This window comes from Apiospora marii, assembly GCF_038362585.1.
Source record: "Apiospora marii strain CBS 49790 chromosome Unknown utg000007l_segment0_segment0, whole genome shotgun sequence".
Taxonomy (NCBI): Eukaryota; Fungi; Ascomycota; class Sordariomycetes; order Amphisphaeriales; family Apiosporaceae; genus Apiospora; species Apiospora marii.
In genome coordinates, this window is record NW_027117379.1 from 872,330 (window position 1) to 897,668 (window position 25,339).

At 53.2% G+C, this 25,339-nt stretch overlaps 2 protein-coding genes across 2 annotated transcripts; both read left to right on the forward strand.

The window, feature by feature from the left end:
* Positions 1-10,512: 10,512 nt before the first annotated feature.
* PG985_010677 (uncharacterized protein) lies at positions 10,513-11,510 on the forward strand (the record flags this gene model as incomplete). Its single annotated transcript, XM_066830445.1, has 3 exons — positions 10,513-10,687; positions 10,743-11,146; positions 11,199-11,510. 3 exons carry the CDS (start codon positions 10,513-10,515, stop codon positions 11,508-11,510), a joined length of 891 nt encoding a protein of 296 aa, XP_066681127.1.
* A 13,228-nt stretch (positions 11,511-24,738) lies between these two features.
* PG985_010678 (uncharacterized protein) lies at positions 24,739-25,284 on the forward strand (the record flags this gene model as incomplete). The annotated part of the gene is made up of 1 exon (XM_066830446.1): positions 24,739-25,284. The coding sequence occupies one exon, from the start codon at positions 24,739-24,741 to the stop codon at positions 25,282-25,284; it is 546 nt and encodes a 181-aa protein (XP_066681128.1).
* Positions 25,285-25,339: the final 55 nt, after the last annotated feature.

Genomic DNA, 25,339 nt, shown 5'->3' on the forward strand with positions numbered 1-25,339 from the left:
GCATTCCTTCTCCCGTGTATCTAATAGGATAGGGGCCCTTATAGCACACAGCCCATGTAAATAATTGCCGGGAGTGTCAGGCGAAACACCCCACGAGAAGTCACCGAGACAGGTAGGCGTCCAGCGTCAGGGAGGGGGATAAATTGCAAGTCGAAGGGCTGAGGGGGAATTAGGTGTGGCCTGGGGTTGGCCAGTAACCGTGTCAAGGTCGCATCCCGGGGTTTGGTCGTGCTCAGCTCGCCATACTGTCCGCGTCGTGGGTTCTTTGTCTGTCCGGGATTTCTGGCTGCAGCCGCCGTCAGGGAACGAGTTAATCTCGGGAATTCCATGGGGGAGGAGGAGCAACGCAGCATCAGTGTGTCCGCCTTCCCTGAAGCGCATCAAGGCCGAATCAGGAAGGTATAGCTTGCAGAGTCACACTGGATGGCGTACCTTGTGTTCGGGTCCTGCTCCCCGTCCGGTTCCCAGTCACGTCCAGTCCCATTACCGTGGACCGCAGCTGCGCGTTACGTGCGTGCGTGTGCGCGGTGGGCTCCATCTTTACCTACAGCGGCGCGCCCAGAACAGCATAGGTCTCCGAAAGTGAGGACAGGGACCAATCATCATGATCGACAGCCTGGATGGCCATCTTAAGCAAAGCATGCTGCAAAGCCAGAGGGTGGGAACACCTCATCTGCAAGTGAGACGACGGATTGCAGCCTTCAGGGAGGAGAACAGACAGGACCAGAAGACAGGACCACGCTCCTTGGCCTATCATCCGATCAAGTCTAGGTTAGACTTTTCTGACCGGGGGCGCCAGCTTACAAGCCCTGCCGGCGAATGGCATCATGTTTATATTGAGACGGCTGATGGATGGCCAGATGGCACCTCGTTTTCATCAATCCGTCTTGGCTACAGGCGAGAGAAGCTACATAAATGGCCACGCCTTGTGCTGCCCTTGTGCCAGAAGCAAGCATGCAAAGCGACGTTGCAGGAAGATCTTGCTTACACACGCTTATAAACCGCCGAAGATCGGCAGATCATGGTGCAAGCGAGTCCATATATGTCCTGTCGTCGAAGTGAAGTTGGAACTGCCTCGAATAAGCAAAGAAAAGGGTGGTGGGATCGTTCGTGTCGCTGCGAAGCGAGAGAGAGTTGATGCTGATGTCACAGGAGCCAGGCCAGCAGTGGTCCCAGAGCAGAGGAAGACCCGCGCCAGAAAGGGATACGACTCTGGATCGAACAAGAACCGATTGGGGGCGCGCTAGCAACAAGCAAGCAAGTCAACCAAATTTGACGAGATATTTTGCTCAACAATGCTGGAGACTCATGACTCGTAGGGCGGGGAAAAAAGGGAGCGACTTCTCATTTGCAGACTCGGGATCCAGGGCTTTGGGCGCATCGAGGATCATTACATATTGTAGGACTGGTAGGGGGCAGGGTGGACAAGGGGGCCCACGACACGTCGTTCCACCCCATGCCCATGCCCATGCCGAGATCATGGAGCGTCTTCAGGGCCGAATGCAGAGCCATGTACAACACTGTAGCTTTCGAGACGATGAAAAACTTGATCTCGAGATCGGGTGGAAAGCGCAGTCAGCGCAGAAACTTGTCATATCAGGCGGGTTCAAGCTAGAGGACAAGCCGCTGAACGCCAGAGCCCTCTCTGATTAGTCTCACGGCAATACATACAGCCACATGCCGGACCAGTCAGCGCGGCGGTATCGTTTCTCCCTGTATGTACCATGGGTATGTATGTTATCAGTGGACCGCCGACATGGGTGCCACCGACCCTACCGTGGTCCGTATGTAAGTACTTACACACGTCTCCCTGGGGCTGCTAATGCAGGTGACTCCGGCTTTTTCTCTGATAGCAAATAGGTAGCCAGCAGCTCCTTAGCGCAAGAAAACAGAAGAAAAATATTGCTTCTCGGATGCGCGGCGCTCGCTATTCAAGGGATGCTTGTGCGACGTAGCAGGAGCTTTTTGGCGGGACATGGCCCTGCTACCAAATCCTGCAATGTGAGTGCGCAATATTGGACAGGCAGACCCAGAGATAGATCCATCCGTTCATCCCTCCGTAAGTTTTTTTTTCCCATGTACTGCTGACTGAATTGGGTTTGGCATGCTAGTAGGGGGTGGTAGACCCTGCCTATAGTATCGTATACTATAGACCGGCAATAGGCGATCAGGGAAGATCCTTTCTTTGCACGGCTCCCAACGACTACCCACACTGTTGTTCTACGTCAACGGTATTCGTCAACGGTATTGCAATCGGCCAACGGCGCTTTGGCCGGTTTGACAATTCTGGATCGCAAGCCGTAGGACTTGTCTACCGCGCGCCGGACACGCGCGTTACGACAATAGGGATCCTTTGCGAGATCCGTTACCGAGCCAGAGATGAGGTCCCGTGTCACTAATCCAGTGTGTGTTTCATGTCCAAAGGCTTGTGATTACCGCACCGGTTGGGATGCACAGCATGGAAGATTGATGCGTAGGTTGCGTTGCACGCAGCCTGTGTGTGACAGCTGTATTTCTCCGAGCTTTCAAGACAGCCCCCGCAAGCAATGGTCTGTGACGAGACCGTCGTACGGCAGGGGGGCTCCTACGTGATTGGGCATGTTCCATCCAGGCTGGCTAATGTTCGATTCACGATGTCTTCTTTTCGTTGCCAAAAATGGGAGGAGGGGCTGACAAGCGAGGGAGACCAAGAGAGCGAGGCAGTGTTCGGGAGACAGATCGCACGCTTACCCGATCCTCGTACGATGCCAAGCCGTGGCCGGGTAATAAAGAAGAAGAAAATGCGGCTTGGGGGTGGAGGGAGCGACGGGCCCGACTCCCCGGTAGTTTGTCAGTTGGCTGTATATTGAATATCACATGTGCCGCGAATCGGCCTCCAAATGGCTGTGCATGTAATGCATCCAGTAGAAATCGGAAGGGCTTGGTCATAGATCTGGTCGGCGTAGCCTCATCAGACCACAATGACGGTTGAGGCACCCACCCAAGTAGCGGCATGGCGCGCCTGGAAGAAAAGAGTAGGCATGGGGAGCCAGTTCTTACCGGTTGGTAGGTCGTACAGTAATCAATTGGTTCGGCGGTTGGCGGTGACAGGCACCCTGTCAATCCATCGTTGTTTGGGCTTGGGCAAATCAGAGATGGCCAGCCATATTGCTGCGTGGTGCCCTGCCTACCGACCTACTTACCCATAGCAGAGTAGCTTGTCGCTGGTAACGTAAGTCCTGTAAATGCCATGGGCAATTGGCAGTAGGGACGCATGGGAGAATATTGTTTGTGACACGTCAGACTCGGAGCGCCAGTCGTAGGGGGATTGCTAAAGCGCTGAAGGTACGAAAATAAAATTGACAGGTCGCCCTATGCTGCAGTGCAAAGCAGCGCAGATGTCGTGTACTTGTCGGTACGGGGTCAGCGTGTGTGATGATGCCTGTCATGCAAATAGCCTTGGATGATCGCCGCGGTTCCCCAAGATCCTGGGCGACAAGAACGAGATTGGGTCCTTCCGTCCAATCGCAAGTGCCGTACAAGTTTTACCCATGCCGCCGGTCTTGCACGTTGCATATCTGTACATGCCTATCAAGTATACCGTGATATTCTATGAGCGTATGATTTCAGGCGTCATCACTAGAGTGGGAAACGAATTGCCAACCTTGCACTATCGGTATAGAATGGGGGTCGGTGATACCGCCCGTCTCGTCACGAGACAAGTGAACAACTGGCTCGGAATGGAAGACGTCGGGCCTTCCGAAAACCAAACCACGCAGCCCACTGGACCGGGTGAATGAGCGACCTCTCTCACCGGGAGGGCTTACGTGGATGGACGGACTGTCCATTGAAGTACATACATACGATACGTGGGTAACATGACAATGTGGAGGGATGGTTGGTTGTACAGCAGCCGTAGTAGGCCTCGTAGCTGGTGAGCTAATACACATAGCTTGTGGTGAATGTACGGCCAAGACTTCAGACGAGGGGTTCTTCACAACAAGTGCCTGGCGCATACAAGGACAATCTCGTGATGCGAACACGTTGATCAAGCCGTGGAGTCGTTGCCCAACTGCAATGTTTTCCTTAATATATTCGGACAGGGAGCACCCAAGTTAAGATTGTTCCAAGGAGAGCATGAAAGGGGTTAGTCTCGCGATGGAAGGGCGCTAGAAGCTCTGTAGGCGATTGCGTGGAGAAGACAATCTCGCTGGCTGGTTTAACCATCGCTATTGCCAGGAGTCCTAGCTTTAACCTGCTAATTTACAGAGCCATCATGCAGAATACCAACGTTGCACTAACTGCATATGTCCGACGATATTATAGCTTTGCTGTGGTAAGGTTTTGCGTGTATTATTAATACCAGATCAGGTTATGGCAATATGTGACCGCGCCAATGGGCCCCCTCGTTTGGGGAACACCCCTGGCCTGGATCGCCCTAGCCTTGTAGATCAGTCTTACCTTATGCGGGCATGAGGTTGCTGGCTGTACCATCCTGAGCCGGTGTACCTTCAGGTTCGAGCTTCTGTGATCTTGCTGCATTCTAGTGTAGTATCGCGCTTTTGCTGGCGGGATGATCCGGTGCAGTTGAAGCCGGTTCCAGGCATCGGTCAGATGTGCCCTCCAACCCCTCTGATCCTCCTCCAGGTGGAAGATCACTTTCCTCCTCAGCATTATCATCATCGCACATGCGTCTTCTCTGGTTGCGTGGGGTGGTGTGACCTCATAGACCGATCGGAAGACGACGGGTTTCCTGCTAACCTTGCGCTTGCATCTTCATATGGCGATCGGTGTTCAGGGCGATAGTGCCTACTTACATCAACAGCTACTGTAGTCAAAAAGTACACTTCCCCTCCGGATTGGATGTGGGGGTGAGTGGTGGGCAATGATGCAGGCTGACTGCGCTGCTCTTATACCGAACCTGTTTGCATGGCAGTTGTAGGCAATGTTGCAGGCTGGCAGGTTGGCAGATTGGCAGGCGGCCGCTATACACACGTGCATGTTCAGCATGACGCAAGGCGGGATTTTAAGGCGTCGATCATTAACGCTTGCACAACGGCATTGCGGCGGAGGAGGGAACTTTGAAGCGCGGGAAGATCAGAACAAAACACGGCATGGCGTCGGGCTCAGAGCTTCCTGTAACGAATGCGTGCTTCAGGACCCTCATGCAAAAATAAACCACATGGGACGACAAGTGATGCATGCCATCATCCCATGTGTTTTGTGGCCTGCAAGCATTGGGGCGCCGTCTCGGCCGACTGATTGAGAGGGGAGAGCCGGCACGAGCGTGGCCCGGCTGGTTTCCTCTTCCCATTCGATCATCCGAAACGAGCCCCAAGCTAATAACAAGAGACGAAGTAGCCTTGCCATGGAGGTTGGCTCTACCAGAAGAATCTTTGCTTGCCACCAGTCACCGACACTTTATCCGTTAGCCCAGAGGCGCATCCCCGTTGGGTAACATGGACTCCTACCCGACGAACAAGACGACCGGCTGGCGCGACATTAGCGCTCATCGCTTAGAATAGTACATGCTCCCAAGCCTCGTCGGTCGGTAAAACCTGAAGAAGAAGCCGGCCACCGGAAAACGAGTCACGGACGTGCATGGTGAGGAGGATTGGATGATTGCAATTACTACAAGTAGAAGCTGATGAGCTCTTGTCAAGCCATCTAAAGAGAAACACTGTCGTAGGCCTGTCACAATTGACAATGGGTTCGGATACATTTTATTAGACAGCCAAAGAAAAGAGAGGCTCCGAGGTACCGCCGCGGCTTCAAGCCACAACAAATCCTCAGAGGCAGAGCAGAAGCAGAAGCAGAGGCCGGTACCCAGAGAGCGCGAGAGAGAAAGCCCTTTGCAAAATACGAAAGCATCCCTGTCCCAACCCCTGCCGTGCCCTTTGAAACCCAGTGCCTTGTGGGCTAGCCTAAAGCCTTGCCCTGCTGCACCCACGCTGTATGACGCAGCCTACGCCAGCCGAGAAGAGGCTAGTGTGTAGCTCATCACGTTTTCCTTCCTGCCAAACAGGGATCGGGCCTGTCTATCGAGTTCAACGGTCGACGCCTGGCGAGCTGTTTTCCTTATTTGGATTAGATGAACCGTGAAGGGTCCTATTTTGGTGGTGCCAATCGAGACAAGCATACTTGGAGGTTAGCCGCAGCTGTATAGGGGTGGCTTGCGGTTTCATGACGGGATGAATTGATCAATGAATGAATGAATGAATGAATGAATGAGGATTGTCCTACTTGTGCATCCATGGTTACTTACGCTGGTTCCTCCTGGGCGGTCACTTTTGGGACGAAAGAGAGAAAGAGGAGCTGAGCAGGACTTGCGAGCATTCTCATTCGTGCCATGTGTCGTGTTTTTCCCTTTTTTTTTTTCTCCACACGTGAACGATACTACTAAAACATACGTATATATAAAAGGATATATAGAGAGTGATATGCATTCTTCCAATAAAGGTTGATATCGATCTCCCGTTGGGTGTGGAATGTATGGAAAACGGTGGGTCGGATCGCCTGATGCGAGTGTTAGTAGGAGTATACACACATGGATCCAAAGGAGCGGGTTGCATTTCCAGCCAACAGAATCCATCAGGTAGGAGCAGATTCGATTCTCATTGATGCCGTACCGTGGGCACGGTAAGGTCGCTAAGGTTGAGTTGAGTTGCGGGAGCATCGCGGCCACTCTCATCCCACCCGTACAACACTGGTTCTAATATTAGAGGAGCATGCAAATCATTGGCTACCTTGGTATCTGCGAGTCTGTAATAAGACGTTGCTTCGCTTACCACCTTACCGCGCCGTAACAAGTCATCACCACCACACACACACCATCACTACACCACCGCCAATAGTCCCCTACGACTATAGGGCATCCTACATGACCACATCTGCATCATGCAGCATCAACAAGACTAGTCTCTCCGAGGTGCTAGGCGCTAGGCTAGTGGCTTCCGTAATTCGCACTCACCTCAAACCCACGAGGCGAGGGGTGTTCAGTAGGGGTGTTGATTGTACGAAGTCGGTGGGCTCTGCTGTAGTCTAGAGCGTGGTGGCGCCGCTTTGGTGCCGTTCTGCCATCCCTTTGGCGCGCAGCCTAGCAAATGCTCATCTCGGCTTTTGGCTGGCAGTTGTCGGTCGGCAAGATTGCTTCACTCCAGAAAGTCTGTTCGCACGTGTCCCCGACGCTTCGGGGTTAGTAGGTAGTAGCTTTGGCGCATCGCTTGTACTCGAATGGGGTTTGCTGTCTGGCCCTTAAATTCTACATCAAAATGTACCTACTGTAGCTGGCGCACACGTAATCCGAGCCGCCGTGGGTTGGTCTGAACGACCCATCTGATGTTTACCTGTGCTGTGTTTGCTGAAGTTTTGGATCTGCCGGCTTTTGGGAGAACAGCCCACGACTCCGACCAGATCTGTCTTTCGACGACGGAATTCGAGCCGTTGAATCTGCACGGCGGACTCGTCTCTCCACAGTCATCAGATGGCACTTGAGTCTGGCTGGTCGCCACAATGACCGAATAAGAGGAGGAACGAACGAATGAGTCATGGGGACGAGAGACTGGTTCTTGGCGTGGGACAGATGGGCTTCGGGATCTCGTTCATCCTTTGTGTCCTCCTTCAAAATGTGTTTCGTCGCGGAGTCAGGAGTCGGCAAGTGCCTGGGGTAGGCAATGGCAGTGACCGGCAGTCAGGTTACCTGTTACTTCAGGTACAGCCAGCGCGGCCAGCCGCAGACCGACAGACAGGGCCTGAATAGAGCCCCTCTCCCCCCTGACCTGTACTGTATCGATGGTCGATCACGGACCCTAATTAGGCTTAAGATGGAGGCCATCCCAGGCCCAGCAATGCCAGAATCCTTGTCGGCCACTCAGACCACCCTGCGCAAGCGAGCGGCGCCGACTTGACGATCATATGAGATTAGCCTTTGTTTCTGGAAAACTCCGAGAGGTCTAGCAAAACAACCCACAACGGTGTTCGGGCGCGCCTCCGACAGCTGCAGCGCTGCCAGCGCAAGTAATAAGCATAGAAAGAAGCGTCTTTGGGTGATCGCCCTGTTTGTAACAACACCTGGCTATAATACCACTATGAGGATTCACCTATGACATTGGTTTCGACCTATTGCTACGCGCTGCAATGTTCCCCCGAAACACTCTTACATCAGCCATCTCCGGTGACGGTACGTCAGCCAAAGTGACGATCCTACTGTTAGAATAAACTCCCAGAAGTACATAGTATACTTGCACGCGAATGAAAGCCGAGGTCTGCCCGTGTATAGAGCATACACAGGCTAACAGTTGCATTAATCGATCAATTCATTCAGCATAGTGGTACGGATAACAATCACATCCAAAAGACGGAACGAGCGACCGAAATGCCATGGATTGCACTTCTGGGCATTGAGAGCCTAAATCAAGCCAATCTTGGGGTTCCATTATGGTTTCTCGTTGCATTTCGTTACGTGACCGGGTTTTATTACAGCAGGTACCTACCCAGTTGGCCTCGCGGGGCTCATCAATCTCAGCAGGCGCAAGTGCCCCAATGCGCTGCCCAGTGCCCAGTACAGCGCACATGGAGAGCCCCGCCCCTGCTGCCGGCCGTCATGATTCCTGCCGCCATCGACCTTGCACGATTCAATGAACTCATCAAACCGCCCAGGACGAGCCTCACGGCTAGGCGGTCTACGGTCTCCGTTTTCGCCCAAAGTGATCGTGAATCGCGACATGATCTGCTGCGCCTGTGCTAATGTTAGGTCTGGACGAGCCTTGGGATGTTTGTTGACTTTGCCAAGTCGTTGCTGGCACCGTCTTCAAACATTCCACCCTGAACTGGCCGGCTAGAGATGTCCCCCCATAAGAAGAACAGGGCGGATAAGAACAACGGCATCCAGAACCGCATCAACAGGGCGGCAATTGGCGATGCCGAGAAGCAGACGGTTCCGGTTCCGGGCATTACAAGCTCTGGTGATATGTTTCCTGGATCGGCTCCCGCCCCAAACCCATTATCCAACGGCATCATCTGCAGGCACCCAGCTGCTGGGCCCTTCGATTCAAAACATCCTGGACTAGAACAGACGCACGCAGGTCATCCGAAAATCTGACTGCAACGAAAAGTTGGGTTGACAGGCGCAAGAGCCAACCAGACAAGGGAAACCTCGTGGGGTGGAAAATCAATGCAACGGCATAAGATGATCTGGACAATCCGGTCGCAGCTCAAGCTGGGCAGGAGACCCCTCCTCCCCTCATTTCAGGTGTAGAATAAGAGCAGCATTAAACGGATGAAGCTTTCGTAACGTCAGCCATGATGATGATGAGGCACAGAGTGAGCTCGAGTCGATCCTCGTCTCAAGTCCATCCAAAGGTCAGGCCCAGGATCCTTGTCCCAAAACACCAGATCCCTGCCTAGCAGCCGGGGGTTCACAGACCATCTACACTACCGGTCTCATGCCCCGATTCGGCCATAGTGGGCCGGCCGACGACGCCATCCATGCCCTGGCCATGCCGTCTGGCCGCCTCACGCAGAACGATAGTACATGACAACAACAAGAACAGATGAAAGGTGTTCCATGCCACCTCGTTTTCCGACGCTTCCCTGCCTGTCTCTGGGACGGCCAACATGTGGCCTTCGATCCGTGCCTGACTAGCATCGAGCAGAGGCCACGGCACTAGCATCTGGTCAAGGGGAGAAGGCGAGGCGAAAGTGACCACGCGGGAAGAGACGAGGGCTAAAAAAGAGGCTTCATGGGTCCCATGAAGCCCATTCTTCCCTGCGCATAACGCTGTCTTGCCAAGTCAACGTTTGACCTTCAGGATCCTTGAACCCGTCTATTGCAACCCCCTCCCTCTCCCCATCCTTTCCTAGGTTCGATCTCACCCACATTCGCGTGCTACTGCGAGTACGTACCCATTGGTTCCCAACCCACCCCTAGCTGCGGGACTCGCCATGGTATGACCCATGTACGGGACCACCTAGGCGGGCAAAGCACAAGCATCTCTAGGATTACTTCGATGCATCTGCGGTCAGAGCTCGAACATTAATAGGAGGCGCTATATGTACATGCCGGGGATGCAGGAGTACTTTCGAGACCGGCGATCAACGGTTTATTTCATCCCACTCCCTGCTGTGAGCGCTCTAGCCAGACCCACTGTCAATTTTGTGACAGCCGTCTATTCAAGGATACCTGGGAGACTGACGCTTGATCGTCTTCTGTATGAACCTCCGGGAGATCTGGTAGATGCAGTACATCTTGTACCCTCGTCCATCGTGCTCACGCAACCCATACATAAGTGCCCACACTCCCCAACCATCCAGACTTTCCGTTGTCTCTCAAAACAAGATCGTCTCGATATATACAGAAGATACTGGTGTTATCTTATATCAACTCTTATTAGTACATTAATCACTACCTGGCCGACTCTACCAGCAACTATTTTTAATACCAACCACCACCCGCCCCCGAAACTCCCACGACTACATCGATTCTCAGTCAGGCACTCAACTCCCCCATCAACAACAGTTCGAATCTATTAAACTATGGCCGCTACGATATATGCAGCTCAGCCCGGTGCTCACTACGGATACCCGCAACCTCCCCCATCGCCTCCCATGGACGAAACATCGAGATGCTCGTTGCCGTCCATCTCCAACCTGCTGGTAATGGCAGATGCCGGCTCGCCAACCACTGAGTCGTCACCAGCATCGCAGCAAGGTAAAATTTCCCGAACCCAACCCCGTAGTGAATTTGGTGGTCTGACTTGCCACAGCACAATCCGTCAAGCCTGAGACTCGTCCCAGTTCTTCTCACTACTCATCCAATGGACCTTGCCGGACTGCTCTGCCCCCCACACCACCGATGAGCTCCGAGTCCTTTGAGGGATACCATTCGCCATCAGCAAGATCCGTGAGCCAAGTGTCTGTGGTATCAGCTCCCAACTACTACTACGAGTCCACGCCGCCGCTCGAGAGCGACATTCAGCGCCAACAGCACATGGCTGCGGCCTCGGTGCCCAGAGTGCCTATTCACCCTTCCAGCTACGCTCAGCAGACATTTGCGGCTCCCCAATACATGGCTCAACCGACCATGGCATCTTACTATGCCAGCCCTATGCCTCCGGCCGCTGCTCAATCACAGATCTCTGGGCTCTACTACCAGAGACCTTTGCCTCAGGTAAGGAGACCTCTTAGCAACTCTACCACAGGAACCACACTAACATGAATAGGGCTTCCCTCCGCTGCCCGTCGCTGTTCCCATGGCCCCTTCCTCGGGTTCCAACCCGTGGCAACACCACCACTACATCTCTCCCTCTTCTGCCGCATCTTTCCCCCAGTCGCAGGACCGATACATCTGCCAGACTTGCAACAAGGCTTTCTCCCGGCCCAGCTCCCTGAGAATCCACAGCCACTCGCACACGGGCGAGAAGCCCTTCAAGTGCCCTCATTCCGGATGCGGCAAGGCCTTCAGCGTCCGCAGCAACATGAAGAGGCACGAGCGTGGTTGCCACAACTTCGAGTCAGGCGCATCATTACACTAATTTATACACGGATCGATAATAATAACCTTCCCAACATGTCGTTTATACAGTACGGCTTTAATCCTGCGCGGATTCGAAAGGAGGAAAAAGAATCAAGATGAGATCGGAACGGGGAATAGGCGAAGGAAAAGGAGGATGCCTCACGGTATCGACGTTTACGGCCGACAAAACCATGGAGTCATTCACTTTATACCCTCGTCTGGGCATCGGCATCGGTTGGCCGCATGCATGGGATGGGACAACGGCGCAAGACCTTTTACGGGGAAAACACTTTTTTTGCTTTTTTATTATGGGAAAGACGGCATCTATTTGCGATGGGGGTGTATTTGACGAGGGACAGGGCGCATGACGGTACAGCATTTACAACGGCGTTTGCATCATGGACCATGCTCCTTTTGGGCGGAGAGTGTCGAATCGTTCACTAATTGGCATTTTTTTTCTGTCAAATGTCTAATGTATAGATGGGAAGACGAGTACAAGAAGAAGACGAAGCTACGGGGGAGCAGAAGGCGTGTATCAGCACGACTTTGGCAGAGGAAGAGGGGAAAGCTCAATTTCTACTGTATGATGCTAGGAAGCAAGACATTTACAGTACCCACAAAGGGGAATATGAAGAAAAATAAAATTCAAGAAATTATCACACACACAAGACCAGACCTCTGTGGCAAAGTCCCAATCCAATGCTAGCGACGAATCAAGATTTGGCGAGAGTCAGTAGTATACGAACTTGGAGTCGCTTACCCCAGGATACGACTTGCTGCTTTGACCAAGGGAGAGGTTGTATTCACTATTTCCCCCGTCCACCTGAACCGGGTTTCTGCCACCTTCTGTGGCCTTGATTTCCCAGCATGCGAGCAACCTTATTCGCAAGTCAAAATGTTTAATTGTCTTGGTGGAGGGCGGAACTCCAGGTTGCCATGAGCCCCTGGTGTAAACACCATCCGCGTAACATGGCGATAAGCGGAAACGGGCGCAAGGCCTGTTGCGCATCGTTTCCGATTCACATGCAGGGATCCACGGATGATGGGCGCAGTGATGGTCGATACTACCGTACCCGCGCACTATAGTCTATCACGCCGTGATTGTTCCAACATTAAAGTCTATGCGAATCAATTTGTTACAGCACCGAGGGTTGTCCCCCCCTTTGCCCCAGCTGCTAAGCAAGACTACTACACCGACCTTTGGGGGAGCATCGTTTATTTTCGATGGGGACTGCCATCTCACTACTCTATCTCTTCTCTCTCGCTATTGCATGGTTACGACGCTGTCACGTTGTGTTTCAAGCCTATGTAAATCCGAATAAGGACCCAGAGTAGAGGACTGGACTAAGGGCCTATACCAGGCAACGTATTATTATTGGTGCGCGAGAGAAAGCGGTAGTGAAGAGCGAGAGAGAGAGAGAGAGAGGGCAGTTAGCGAGGAGGGGTTGCGTTACGTTCAGGGGCCATATCCCGGGCCCAGTGCTCAGGAATTGAAACATGCCCCGATGTCACTCCAGATCGCCCATCAGCGGAGATTGGGAGAGCAAATCGCAAAAGCACAAGCAGAATTGATGGAAATACGAGCAATAATATTCGACGGCACCTTATTGACCATGCTATTACTGCGACCCCAAAAGCTGATAAGGAAACAAACATCCAAGGTCTTTGGCGATCCGTATTCAATAGCCTACATGCCACATAGTAGCGATGCAACACAATAGACTCCTCCCCCAAGCCTCCCTATACTGCTACCGCTACTACAACAACAACCCTCTGTTTAGTTTTTCCTTTTCACCGTTTCTTGCAGACGCTGCCCAATCCGGAACTTGCCAGGTTCCCATTATGGCAAGTCGCAGCAAGCGGGGAGAAGGGGTGACCCTTGCTTCTTTCGCGGCGGGACAGGCGTGGGTAAGTAAAGTAAGCAAGGCATATTTTCGCGATGGTACGCACGCCGGCGCACCGCATACCGCCTGGGACCAAGTAAAAATATACGGCACCATGCTACACTACCGCCGTTAGAGCCGAGTTAGAGGGCTTGCATGGCCTGCTGGCTGTCCATGGCAGAAGAGAACGGCACTGGCGAGAGATGCTCCTCCACCTGGGCCGCTGCGCTGTACACCATGTAGGTACATACAGACACGGCTCTGCCTAGTGCCGTCTCCTTAGGTATCAAGACACGACACGACGCAAGCTCGCAAGCAAAGATCGCCCTCTAATTTAGGTAGAATGGGGTCGAATATGTAGAGCAGGAATGGCTGCTAATAACAATGCTGTTGGCTGCGGCTGTTGTTAATGTGGCTAACCTACTTGGCTAGGCGTTACCTGGTGGGGTCTGGCTGCTTGGGCGGGCGTAACCCCGAAGGAACCTACCTTACCCGCCCACTTATACCATACAAGTACCTGCTGCATCGTGGGATGTACACCTGAAAGAAGCACTCAGCACTGGAGCCCATAACCCATGGCTACATCACTATATATTGTGGGCAGGGCGGGTTTTGCGTGCGCAACGCAACTCTTCCACGGGCGCTCTGGCCGCCGCCGTCCTTGCCCACATCCACGGGTTTATTTCGACATGCTCCATGCCGCCGACCCAACTAGTACCTGCCTGAGACGAGACTGCCAGTACCGGAAAAGCGACCTCCCCCCCTCTTGGCACTTGGCGCGCGGCGGTCGTCTGTCTGTCTGGGACTCTGGGCCCCCCTCCCTCTGCGATCGACGTCCGAATGCTACGCTGGCCGCATCCATGGGAGAGCAAAAGTCAACAAGAAAGTGGGCGTGGGCGTTCGACTCTGGTCCAGGCTCCATGCAGGTGAGGAGTGCGTGCATGCTGTCCTGTACGTTGCATGCATACATTAGGTACATGTAGCTATTGGAAATAGGAGGGGTAACGCTGGTCAGTGGCTTAAGCGCTTGCTGTAACGGAACGTCGTCAGCCTCTCCAGTCCGTCGTGTCTCTCGCTAAGTAGCCTACCGGCTAGAGAGCAAGGGCGGCTGGCTGGATAACAAAGCAAGAAAAGGGTGTTGCTCTGTGTGTCAAGTGTGTGCGTGTGTGCCGGCGGACGGCGCTGGCGGCGGCAATTATCGCGTGGAATATGGAGCCCGATTTCCCATGCGAGACTGGACTTGGGGGAGACGGGCTGGTTTAGTTAGTTCTTGGTGGCTTTCTAGGGCGTGTCTAGGCAGATCCCGACTCCTCTCTCATCAGCCAGCGCTGGTTTTGGGTGAGTCCTCGTTGTCTGTGACTAGCAAGGTAGTGACAGCGCCGTTGGTGACGGGCTAGTGACGCCGTTCCGTGACTTGGTTTCTTCTTTCTTGCTTCTTCGGCGGCCGCCGCGGTTCACTTGTTAGCCCAGCCCTTCATCCCTGACGACCGACCGGGTCGGTGTATTGAAGTACCTGCGTTCTTTGCCAGCAAGGCTGCTCCCTTCCCAATCTATCCATCAATCAATCGACACCAGACGGCACATACCGCACGCGCGTGGCACATGGTTCACTAGCTCTGCTAGCTATTTCCGTATTTCTGGATTATCAGACGATTTTAATATATTCTAACGGAGTAAGCAGCCTACGATTGGCGATGGGCTTCCTAGCATCTAGTCGTAACTGCCTACTTTCACATATGCCCACATGTGCCTAACTCATACATGGAGGAGAGGACCATCGTCGTCTTCAGGCACCGCCTGTTACCGTTTTGGCCGTTTTGGCCGTGCTGTTCGGAATTCCTTCCAGCGACTGGAACAGTCAAGGAAGCCCCGGGTCAAGGTCAGGGTCGGTCGGGGTGAAGCCGGGTACCTACATACCACGATCGCGGGGCCCTCGCATCCCATCGCGATAACGCCAGATGTATCTGGTGTAGTCAATCTAACTAACCCAGAGCTGTCTCTCGTAAGAATTGCTGGAATTGGTAATCACTTCGCCCTCACGGAGCGGCAGGCTGGCTGGCTGGCGCCTAACCGCACCCCCCTCCGCTAGCCAACCGCCGACAACTCCAGTCCAAGTTGCACGGGGACCAAACCCCGAAATGACATCAATATCGATTCCTCCTTACCATGGGGCCGGGACCAATGGATCAAACGCGCACATTCCCTCACCTCCAAATGCCGCTATGGATCTCGCTATTGGCATCGGCATGAATATAAGACCAAATCCCATATCCCAACGTTATTATAGGCGCATGACACGAGATGCACGTTGTACCCGAGCATTGACGTAGCGAGGCTGGTTGAGATTGGAATATTCTGAGGAAAAAAGGGTACCTTGTGCCTAGCGAGCTAGCTAGGCGCCAGGGGCAAGCGCTGCTGCTTAACGGCATTGACCCTGCAGCGTTCATCTAATCTTCTGTTAGGCCTCGGCTCAGGCGAAAGCACATGGGCAGCAAGTCAATTTGACACGAGGCAAGGAGTGTGGTGTTCGTTGCGGTTGTTGTTGTCGTTGTTGTTGATCCCCATTGCAGCCTCGTCGGTGTTTACTTTTTTTTCTAGTCTGGTTCTTTTTTTTTTTTTTTTTTTTTTTTTTTTTTTTTTTTTTAACCCTTTCAGTCCCCGCGGTTATGTCATTTTCGATATTTGCGTTCGCGCGGCTGAAAGAGCGAGTTTCACAGAGACCACAAAATAAGGATCAGATGAGACCTCCTCTGCTCGTCCGAGACATCGGAACTTGCAGCGGCCGGTGGCCAGCCCCAACGTTTCGAGATGAGACGGGGGGCGCACGTTCTGTGAGCTGCTCCAGCTCCAGCCCCAGACTTCCGTCTCCAGACGAAATACAAGAGCGAAAATCACGTCGCCGTCGATGTACAATGATACATTTGTACATGCTGGGAAAACATCCAAAGTAACATCAATATCATCATCTTCAGCATCATAATCGTATCATGGCTTCTGTAAGCGAGCTTCTTTTCCACCCTACAACCAACCCCCCCTTACCCGAGCCGTTCCTGCGTCAAGCTTGGATGTCGATGCAGAAACTACCTTGTGCTCATCCCCGGACGATCCTGGATCGCCGCAACCTGGTCATCCCTACCGTCGTGTGATTTGGGGTGCGTAGCGGTGCGTGGTCATTTCACTAGGCGTTTAAGTACTTCCTTAGTCGGATGCACGCCTTGCAGGTTCTCGACGTAAGCCATCCCATCCCATCTCATCATCATCTCGACACCAGGGATGGCTAGGTAGGTGATTCCTCTTTCGAGCAAGCCACACCCCAACTGCATTTCCGTTCGTATGCTGGCCACTCGGAGTTTCTGGCCGCCTGGACCGACTCGGCGGCAAGAATATCAAATCATACATACATACATACATACATCACGCATGGCGGGCGCGAGGCGCCTGCGACTGTGAAAGTCGCTATGTCAAAACGCCATCAAGCCACCAAGCCATGTGTCGAGTAGTCTGCAGGTACGGAGTATATACTTTTTTTTTCTGCCCCCTCTTAGCTGCAGCAGTTGCAGCGAAGCGAAGCTCTCATTTGCAGCCAAGACCCTACTCTACTTTGACCACCCGTCCCGGGTCTCGGTGCTCTTGCCCTAGCTTCAGTGTCGGGTGTCGCTTCCTCTAGAGCGTCTAGAGCGACGCCACGGAGACTAGTCGCCGTCGTCGTCGTCGTCGTCGCCTGTTCTTTCTCTGCCTGTTTCTTCTGTGCGCTGCAAGGCGTCTAGTCAATTTCTCATCGCGACTATCACTTCCTCACACGGCCGTCGCGTCGGATCCGACGGTTAGTGCTGTTGTTGGGCAGCAATTGGCAAAAGATGATCGGCCGGTTCGCCCTTTTGTCTAGGTGCCTAGTGTTGTAGGGACGATCTATATCTACGACTAACACGGAAAGGACATCTGCTTCAGCCTTAGGTCGTCGTCGAGCCGCGCCAAACGTCGGATTAGACTTTGGCTAGGCCTAGTGTGCAGCAGCCGGCCTTGCGTAGTAGGAAGTGCCTCGTACGACGCCTGCTTTCTGGCCTGCTTTGATAACCGGTTTCTTTCAACTTCCTCTCTTTCTCTCTCTCTCTCCAACTCTTGCCTTACCGGGAAAATGCATTATCTCGGGATCCGTCAGCGTGCTTTCCCCAGTAGCCCCAAAGTACGTTTTGTACCATGTCCTGCCGTCTCGGCTGCTAGTGGAATATGATCCATCAATTACAGCTTGCAACTCACCGAATAGCATGATGTTTGTACAACGTACATGGAAGGACGTGTAACAGCCTCAAGCCTCATCGAACAACACATGTTGCTCGCTCATCTCAAAGTAGCATCTCCTCGTAAGGTTGTTTCAGGAATAAAACCCTGGGTAACGATCAGTCGATCGACGAAAAACAAGCGTCACTGTGTTTCCTCCCCTTGCCCGGGAAACAGTGTTACCGAGCCCTTTGCCCTTTCAGGGTCCATTTCACCCAGGGAAGATCTGCAGCTTCCTGTCTTCTGGGCTGTCCATCCCAGCTGTCGTCTGAAGTACCAGAACCGCAGATGGCAATGCAGGCTGCCAGCAACCAGTGGTGAGGCGCAGGGGTAGATGTCGAGTTTCAGGGTAGCTGTCATGTTTGAGATGCTCCAGGTCTCCCTCCCCATACATACCGGCGTGCTGCAGAAGAAAATTGCCACTGATGATGATGATGTGGCAACGCCAATGTATGAACCAAGCCTACGGAGTACTTGCACGTAGCATCACTCATCTTGTCATTTACGATTCAGCAGCAGGCACGATGCGATGGCCCGCCGGTGGCCACTTCTGCATCGTGCCATCGTGTAGGCCCCCGCCGGGCCAGGCCGGGCATCCAGAACACGCCGAACTTCACCGGGCTTGGCGCGCTGCTCCGTCTTGGGTGCATGATATGACCTGGTCATCACCACGCCCTAAGAACCTTCTTTTCGAAGGCTTCGCTCTGGTTCGCCCCGTGTTGTACCTACATACCGGTGTTTCCGAGGGTCTCGCCCAAAAGGAGAAATGATGGCGGTATGACTCGTGTAGACTCCTCCCCCTTTCCCCATCCGCCGCCCAGGACAGGGCTCGATATCTTTCGTGGCCGATGTTACCCTATCTCTTGCGCAATCTGCCACGTATCCGAACAGTTGGTGATCCGGAACCATATGTGCGCCATGTGCGGTCCCCTCCCGGAAGGACAATATTTCGGAGCTCCCAGGTGGGCGGGCTCGTAATACCTTTGATGGAACACGGAAGGCCCCGGGGCCCCCTTCCTTGAACAGGGACAGGCAGACGGCTCGGGGGTTGCAGTCACAGCCAAACTGGAATCCCACCAGCAACGGCCGGAAAAGAACAAGAAACAAGGTCCTGGCTTCGTCGGCGAATTGCTTGCCTGTCTGGGGGGAAAGACCTTCTGGAAGGTTGCAGCCCTAGACAGAACTGGCTCGGCCTGGGAAGGAAGAGGAGTGCTTCGGGGTCGGATCTCGTGAGTCGTGGGCGACCCGGGGCCATGGTAATGGAATCGCACCACCCTACGCTTTTTCTCTGACACACACACACACACACACACACACACACACCTACTCATCCCCTTACCCCTTTCTCCGCTCTTCACCGGTGATATTTCTTCCTACAGTACTATTACTTACCTACCCAAGGGCGGCTCCACCAGATGAACCAAGATAAGGCTCGAGCGGCGAGGTAGGAGAGCAAGCGGAAGTTCCCGTTGAACCGCGAATGGGTGTCTCCGTAGCAGGTAGTGAGTGAGAAGAAGCGGTCTGGGTAAATGATGAATTGCATAAATACGGAATTATGATGGGGAATGCCATTTATGCCTCTCACCGCCGAACTGAGGCGTATGCAACAGTTCATCATGCGGGCAGGACAGCGGTGGAATACTCCATATACGTAGCGTAACAAGGGATAATGGAAAAAAGGGGGAAGATGCGGGCTCTGGGTGGGTGTAAATGGATAATGCCCTTGCGTACGAGCCCATCTGCTTACTATGCTGTGATTTTCATATGGACAGAAACGAAAATTGTAATTCCTGCAACGACTCGTGAACAGCGCTTCAGGCTGTCTCTTTTGTTGGTCAGTGACCAGGGCTGATAGATGCTTTGTGCCGCTCGCGATACTTGATTTGATGACGATAGTACTTTGCTGCCGAAGGAGTACATCACCTCGCAGGGGGGTATGATACATCTGGCATACCAACCATTGTGGTAACATAGAAGCTTCAGTTTTGCCATTTGGTCTGTACCTCCCTGTTCGCTCTATACTGTATCTAAATGGTCTCCTGTGATACGGTATCCTGAGCACCAAGGAAAACGACAAGATTGCGTCCCGCCCAAGCGTCATCATACCTGCTTCCACGCGTGCCCGTCGTGGGTGACAATACAACAATACTAGGCCATTGCTTCTTTTATAGGCATAGCCAATATAGTCATACTGAAGAAGTTGGCCAGCGTTAAGGTCTCGAGATACTGACGGATTGGTGTGTCAGGTCTTGCTGGATCGATCGACTGCCTCTACCAGTCCCCAGGACACAATCGGGGGTTGCGACGCCAAGTTCCCCCTTTGGCTGGAATGAATGTAGAAGCAAGAGCTAGCTAGATAGATCTTCTGGAGTGCATGTCACATACATAGGGGTGGGTGGTGGCAGGTAACAGCTTCGAGAGGTGCAAGTACTATGCAGGCGAAGATCTGCATCGTAAGGCACTCCCCGTTGGATCTGCAATAAGAAAGCCTTCTGTTACTGCTCTTGATGTTACGAAAATCGGAGGCTTTATTTATCATACCAGAAACAAAAAGGGGAGCAGATATGTAAGTGCTCTCGTGATATGCTTTCATGTCGATACTGGGTATGGCAGCTTCCTCTTTGGGAACGTAAGTTGGAAGGCAACGTGTCCGACTTCGGGGATGTGAGCCTGCCATCGCCCCTGATAATGTCGGCGGCAATGATGCATTTCAACCGGGACATTCAGCTAGGTATTGCAAGTTACAACTTCGTGGCCTACGAGATGGTAGTTGAGTCAGGGGAAGCCATAGGTTTGACCCAACGTGCACATCGAAAGGGGGTTGATTGATGGTGACTTGAAGAGACCGAGTTCGAGTTCAATTGCTTGTTCAGGTATATGGGATATCCGAGTTCCGTCCCTTTGTGGAGGCAACCTCTGGTCTCTACAATATCGTATGCACGAACTGTGACGACGGGTAGAGCATATGTCATGGAACTATGTACAGGTAAACGTTCGCGGCCACTCCCGCGTCCTCGTTTGCTTGAGCCCGGGACTGTCACTAGAGTACACCATCACGCGCAGGGCACCTTCGAGGCATCTTCGCGACACAAGACGTTGATTGCTGAAGTTCGCCGTCCAACGCGGTGTTCGGAGAGGATGCTGACATGTCTATCAAGGAGGTGGTCAAAATCGACGATACGGTCAGAATGGCATCAGCGGGGCTCACTTAACCTGGAGCAGATAGGGGCCGGCCGATCAGCAACTGTAGCAAACCAGGCAACAGTGATTGATTATGATCCGATCCCGATGGGGAACTGGACCGGGGCTACGTAGAAGTAACGCGGCCTACATTTCCTCACTGTAACAAACTCGATTTAATCAAGTTCGGATATTTCCCTCCAAGCTGGACTCATCCGCCCTCGGATAAGTTTTGAAAGACGGCATATTGACTGTATCACTCCACCCTCGCAATCTTCTTTCTTACCTATAGTGACTAAGTATCTAGGAACTTTCCCTCCTCAGTTGCAGTGGGAAAGCCATGTGATGTGGCGTGAAGAGAAGACAGGAACCCGCAGCAACAGGCCAAGGAAAGGGAAGACAGAAAGAAGAAAACAAGACGGGAATGTCTATTGGGTGGTCGTTGGTTCTCCAGTATAAAACTTCATGCTTTCAGCTACATAGCCCAAGGACGGGCTTAATAAGGGGCCTGGCAAGTCTTCCCCGTGGGGAATGGTTTGCCGTGGCCAGTAGACGCGTCAAGGCCACCGTTGGCAATGGCGGGTAGCTCAAACCAACGAGAACTTTTCGAGAGGGCCACGGATGGGCTCTATCTATGCCAATAATTCCGAAGACCTTAGTTGTCCGAGCGTATCATCACGGCATCATTGTAAGCAGACCTACGGGTGGCCTACATAAGTGCCCGCCTCTGGAGATGACGATATGCACTCGCGGCATCACCTACATCGGGCAATGGGGGTTGTGCCGTGAGCTGACTGCCATCAAACTATTGACCATAAACCGTGGTGTGCTCCCGGCACTTCCGGGTCAGCGCTTACAATCAAACCCTGGGGAAGCGAACGTGTCTCAGAGCGGAGATAGTCACATGCGATAGATATGCCACATTGTGTCTTAGGAGATATGTTCTACCCCGCAACTGGGTTGGTTCTTTGTCTTGAACATATAGCCTCGTCCAAGAAAGCTTCAATATGGAGCATACGTGCCCCTGAGCCCGGGTCCCTCGTCCTTTTAAAACTGGATGAAGAGAGCTTCGATGGGCGACCTTGCGGAGAGGGTGAGGGCGATGATAAGACAATAATCCATAGCCACACCAGCTCTTAGGGAGCAACCTTTCCCTATAGATGACGATGGTGGCCTTGGACGTCATCAGCCCAGACAGGGAGGGCATATGCCTTGCGTACCCGGTAATTCGGAACTATCTTACACTATATCAACTCTGAGCCAGGAGAACACGGCGGACGAACACGTTCCGCAACGATACCGTAGGCAGACCCGCCCCTGAAGATGCCGGACCTGCATCATAAGGGTGGTGCAGCGAGGACTGCACGTGTAGAGCTGCTGGGTGACGCCTCGGCCTCTTTAAGCGCGCCAAGGGAGGGTGTCATTGGGTGGAGTGTGACCCAAGCCACCGACAGTCATCAGCAGCGGCTAAAAGACAAGTCGAGTTTGATTCCTTGCATATCCATCCGTGAGACGCTGACCAAAGGCGGATTACCCTCATGCAGAGCTAGATAGATGAGATACCTGCTGCCATCCATAACTCAGTGATTGCTTCTTTTGTATATTTATTAGACGTAATCATGCAGCTGAGCCTTGGCGAGCCGGTTTGAGATATGCGGCCCAGACTCCAGTCTCAGCCTTGCGAGCAAACAAGACCAATCAAAAGTCGAGGGGGGACGCCTGCGCTGCACGGATTGGCAGATATTATGAAACAACCCTTCTGGGGACAAATATATCAGTCGGATGTATTGGAGTTCGAAATGGAAATGGGTTGATATTGGCAATTTCGTTTGTCAGATAGGGCCAGCCCATGTGCCTGGTTGAGTAAAGGTAGGCAGGTGGCATGACGGTTGCTGATTGATATCCAATTGTACCTTGCATTATTAGGTGCTGCAGGAGGGGAGGAGGAGGAGGAGGAAGAGGAACTTGAGCATCTCACCATCTATACTTGGGCGCAGCATGCATCGATTCTATGATGGGGTGCCATCGATGCGTGCCGGTATTGATTGATCCTTACTTCAAGTGACAGCTCTTTGGGAAATCCCATCAACAACCTAAAAGGAAAGTACTGGCCTACGTCGTCGTACAAAACCATTACGTAGTCCAAGGATGACCCCGGCATTGCATTGACGCTGTTCCAGAGGTTCCATCCGGCGGCAGCGAAACGCTTTGCTTTCGCCCCAAATTCAATCCATCTAGACTGGCCTTGACTTCGAGGAGAGGCCGAGGTGGGGAAGGCAAGCCCATAAAAACCAATTCAACTCCCGTCTGCCGCCCACGCCCTGCCCCGGTCCACTGTACATACATACTGTCAATCAATCTTGATCGGTCGGTGTGTGTATGTTTGTTTGGGGGCTTTTGTTCGAGCCTGTCTGTCCCGTCCCTTCTCCTCCCTCCTCCAGAAGCCCAGCAGCCCAGAAGCAGAAAAGCGACTCCCGTTCCGGCCGCGCCCTCGCTGCTTTGCAATTTGCTGCTTTTGCATCTGTCGTGCATTGCATTGCATCGACATCGCAGTGTGCATCGCATCGCTCCCGTCCTGGCAACCTGGATGCTACAACCACAAAAAGTAGATCACACTGACGCCGCATCCCGCCCCAAGCACCCAAGATTGACGACTGCCCTGTTCCTTATTAATCGTGGAGCAGAGAGCAATTGCCGAGGCCAGGGTCACTCTCTCCTCCTCTTTCTGGATTGCCTCTCTCACTCCCATTCTCCCACTTACTTAGCTACTACTACACACACTCACGGCCTCTCTCTCTCTCTCTCTCTTTTCTTCTCTGCTCTGCAAGCCACTGAAATCGACTGTCACTGTCCCTTGTCACATTTTAAAATCCCGCACACCTCTTTTGCCGTCAATTTTATATATCATTACCTCATTACCCATCCCAAGATAATCCCTACCGGCCAGTCCGCCCAAACGGAAACATCTGACGTCCCCACTGCGATCGTCCAATACCACCACGGTTGTACCTGGAGCGTACTGTAGTGCCAACATCCTGGCTATAGACTGTCTTGGCTCACCCTCCTGTCAGCTCACGCTGATTCGGCCGAGGGAAAAGAAACCATTTGTCGCCAGCCTGCTGGTTTTCCCTAGCTTCCTCTTCTGTCCAACGCTTGCGACTTGATCCCGAGTGACGAAAGGCTGAAGTCGAAGTGGTGTGTACCCCGTCGGTGTGGGTGGTCGAGTCTACTGCATACAGAAAGAAGGGTACGGTAATCTAGAAGACGAAGAAGAAGGGGAAAATTTCCGTGTGAGTGGGTATGCTTGTGTGTGGTGAACGAACCGGCTCGACTGCTGCGTGTATCACCAAACCAACCCCAAGCCAAATCACCAGAAAGAAAGTAGGACACCGCTGCTGCTGCTGCTGCTGTTGTTGTTAAGCGGTCTGAGGTACCCAGGCGAGCCAACTCCGGCCGGCCGTCCCCCTTCATTCTTTTGATCTCCATTTGTTCCAAGCATTGCATTGTGCCGCCGTACACCTCGTCTCATCTCCCGCCCTCCCACCACACCACCCCCGGTTGGAGCTCCCTTATCAAGCTTGTATATGACCTTCACCAGCCCGCTCACTGTCGCCCTCGCCTCTCTTCGACTGCTTCCATGACCGCGATGCAATGAGCATAGACCTTTTGCCGTGAGAGACAATGAGGCCCTCCGCACCGCTAGATCCAAAGCTTGACCACAAGGTGTCGCATCATCCGCCTTTATACACCAAAACCAGACGACGTTGCAGTCCGGACCTGCCCCTCCTCGGCTCGCCACCGCCGACCCCTGTATTACCGACGCTGCACAACGCTCCATCCTAGTCAAGCGGGCAGCTGGAGTTGCCAACGCAGACGCTGTGCTGTGCTGTGCCCACGTTCGTGCCAATGCCGTCGACCGAGGCCAACACGGTCCCGGACGCGCAATTGGGCTTGACCGAGGATGAGATCCAGCTTCTACGTTATCACCAAACCCAGGCCAATTCTTCCTCTTCACGCGCCGCCAGTCGCGCTTCGTCGCAGGGCCGCCTGCTGCTAGACAGCTCAAGTCTTGCCGCGCTCTCGAGGCATCTCGATCGCCTGATGGTGCAGATCCAACAGCGCATCGAATACCTCAGCGAACAGAGCTCCATGGTCACCATGCAGCAGTATGACCAAGCTGGAAATTTGATCGACACTGCCGACAGCGAGATCGCGCGCTTCCACGAGATCATGCGCCAGCTCGACGAACTCGAGTTGGACTTCGATCGCATCCGCCATATTCGTGACATCGTCAGGGGCTACCGACAAAGAGTCGAGGAGCTGGACCGTGAGCTTGAGCAGACAAGCTCGTCGCGGCGGGACCGCGAAGGACACCACTCCTCTCACCGACACGGGCATGGGCACTCCCACCGCCACGAAGCTAGCTCGTCGGGGCGCCGACACCGACACTGAACCTAATATACGCGGCGCATCCACCTTAGGAAACCCACCCCTGACTTCAAAGACT